The 3045-nt window shown below is 65.8% G+C and overlaps 1 protein-coding gene across 1 annotated transcript; it reads left to right on the forward strand.

The window, feature by feature from the left end:
• Positions 1–296: 296 nt before the first annotated feature.
• MNEG_15709 (Helicase ARIP4) lies at positions 297–2624 on the forward strand (the record flags this gene model as incomplete). Its single annotated transcript, XM_014035820.1, has 7 exons — positions 297–407; positions 649–783; positions 1102–1248; positions 1577–1681; positions 2034–2099; positions 2300–2359; positions 2574–2624. The coding sequence occupies 7 exons, from the start codon at positions 297–299 to the stop codon at positions 2622–2624; spliced, it is 675 nt and encodes a 224-aa protein (XP_013891274.1).
• Positions 2625–3045: the final 421 nt, after the last annotated feature.

Below are 3045 nucleotides of genomic sequence, written 5' to 3' on the forward strand. Positions count from 1 at the left end.
CCGCAGCGGCGCCGGCGGGGCCGCGGCGGCGCGGGCGGCCGCCGGCCCCTGGGGGGTCTGCCGCTGTAGCAGGCGCCGGCGCGCCATCTGGAAGCCGTAAGAGCGGCGGCGACAAGATCCGGATCTCCCTGTCTCTGCCGGCCCTGGAAGCCCTCCACGCGCGCGCCCACGAGTGGGTCGCGTCGGCGACCGCCGCCACGTCAGCAACCGCCGCCGCGGCCGCGGCCGAGGGCGGCGCCGGCGCCGCCGCGGAGCTACCGCCGCCGCCGCCGCTGTCGTGGCGGGCGCTGCCTAAGATGGCGCTCGTGAGGCAGCTCGTGGAGAGGGCCTGCGTCGGCGGCGGCGAGCGGTTGGTGCTGTTTGCCAAGCGGATCGACGTGCTCGACCTTCTGCAGGGCATGCTGGAGGTGGGCGGGCGCTTTTTAGGGGACGCTTTGATGCAGAAATTTTGCCCGTTGGATATTTTGGAGGGTTGGATGCTTTTCAAGGGCCGTGGCCTTTTCGAGCATGACAAGATAAAAACAGGGGGATGTGTCAGGGCATGTTGTGTATGAAAAGGCGGGGGGTATTGTTGTGGCGGGCGGGGAGATACCCCGGCGGGCGGCGCGGTCAGTGGAGCGCCCCTGGGCAACGCCTCGACGGCCTCAGACCGCCCATTCGCGGCAGCGGCGGCGCCTCGTCGCGGCCCAGCGGCCTTGGGGCGGCTTGTGGGGTGGGGGCGGGCAAGCCGAGGCGTGGTTGCAGCAAGCACGCGCCCTTGCGGGCGCCGTTGACTCCTGCATGGTTGGGAGCACCGTCCCTCACGCCGCCGCGGGGCGTCGGTGCTGCTCGCAAGTTTTCGATCGCTTGAGCTCCCCCTCCCCCACACACACATACACCTTTGCGCCATCATGCATCATGCCAGCGCCACGAAACTGCCATCTCGCCGAATCTGCCCTCGCATCCCGCGCGATGCGGCCTGATGAGGCTAATGCCCTGCAAGATATGCCAACGGTGTGGCAGCCAGCGACTATGACTCGTCCAAACGGTCGAATCGGCCGGAGAACCCTTCGCCTAAACCCTAGACCTCAAACCCCAAACCCCTGTGACCCGGCCCTGCAGGAGGACTTTGGGTGGCGGCTGGACCGGGCCGGGGCGGAGGGGGAGGTGCTGCGGCTGGAGGGCGCCACAAGCTCGGCGGAGCGCGCGCGGCTCATCAAGGCTTTCAACCACCCCAACGGCCGCGCCAAGGCGCGTCTCTTTGCCAGCGTCCCCCTGCCGCGCCCCGCGCGCCGCGCCTCCCGCGCGGCGCGGCGCGCCCCGCGTGGCCCGCCGGCGCGTTCCTGTCGCCCGTGAGGAGGCGTCTGCTGCCGAGCATAATGGTCCCGCTGGCCGCCCGGCCGGGCGGGTGTGCACTATCCGACGGCCATGCCCACCGCCAAAGACCCCACCCACCAAACGCGACCCCGCCGACCACCCCCGACCCCCAAAGTTCCATTCCAACCAATGCACACACAGACACACACACACACACGCACATACACACACTTGTACAAACTCGCCCATCTCGCCGACCCCGTGCCCCCCCCCTCAAAAGGTGTTCCTGCTGTCCACGCGTGCGGGGTCTGTGGGCATCAACCTCGTCAGCGCGACGCGCCTCGTGCTCATGGACGTCGACTGGAACCCGGTGCACAACGAGCAGGTGCGGCCCACTCCCCTCCATTCTCCCCCTCCCCCCCTCGCCCCTGTCTATGCACGCAAACTCAACTTGCGACCCTAAACCTCAAACCCACCAAGTGTGCATGTACCGCGCGCGCAGATCCCTGGCGCAGGCTTCTCACAACCTCAGCTTTTGCATGCGGCCGGGCCCTTCCCGGCCAATACCGCCCTCGCGCCCTTCTACCACCTCCCATTTTCCGTCTCCCCTTGCCGATAGGGTTCAACATCCAGGGTTTTTCGACCACCACGCGCCTATAAACGCATAGGGTACAGCCAGACGCGCTCTGATCGGCCGCAAAACCCTCCAACATATCGGCCCACGCTGCCCCCCCCAGGCCGTGAGCCGCATCTGGCGCTACGGCCAGACTCGGCCCTGTTTCATCTACAGGCTGCTGCACAAGGTGGGGGTTGGGGCTTGGGTTGTAGTCAATGAATGTGTGTGTGTGTGTGTGTGTGATCGTATGCAGGTGTGTGTTTGTGTTTGGTGTGTTGTGTGTGCAGTCGTCGTACACGCATACGCATACGCTACACAATGACTCCACACTCACACACAATCACATACGTATGCACACTCACCAAACCCCCTCTCACATGTGGCCAGGCCACCCTGGAGGAGCGCATCTATGACAGGACACTGGCCAAGGAGGAGCTCTTCGCAAGGGTGAGTGGGTGGGGTGGGGGGTGGGGATTGGGGGCCACATGGTTGGTGATGGGGGGGCAGCCCACCAGGGTAGTGTGTAGGGGGCGGCGGCCTGCCAGGGTGGAAGGCCGCAGCCCACTACGGGCCCATGCGTTTGAAGGATGACTGAATGCTAGGTGAAGTGCCATGGGTGGAGGGAGCGACGGCCGGGGCCGCCGCGAGGCTTGGACTGCAGGCGAAGCAAGCTTGGGTGACGCGCTGGAGGGCGCCCCGCAGGCGCGTTTGAGGCCGACCTTTTTGCGGCACCCAACAGGCTGTGCTTGACACACACACACACACACACACACACACACACACACACACACACACACACACACACAAACACACCCAAAACTCACACACGCGAACCCATCAAAACATCTATCCCTCCACCCATCACACGCAAGCACACACACTGACACACACACACTCTCTCTCCCTCTCTTTCACACACACTCTCAAACCCACTCACACACACACACGCACACACACACACACAGGTCGTTGAGAAGCAGCACGTCAAGGCCAAGTACAAAGACGTCGACCTCTACGCATTCCGCCCCCCCACCCCCCTCCCGCCCACCGCCCTCTCCGCCCAGCTGGCCGGCCTGGGGGACGACCTGCTGGCCGCGGCGCTGGGCGCGCCGGGGGTGGGGGGCGCGGTGTGC

Source organism: Monoraphidium neglectum, assembly GCF_000611645.1.
Source record: "Monoraphidium neglectum strain SAG 48.87 unplaced genomic scaffold scaffold05584, whole genome shotgun sequence".
Lineage (NCBI taxonomy): Eukaryota > Viridiplantae > Chlorophyta > Chlorophyceae > Sphaeropleales > Selenastraceae > Monoraphidium > Monoraphidium neglectum.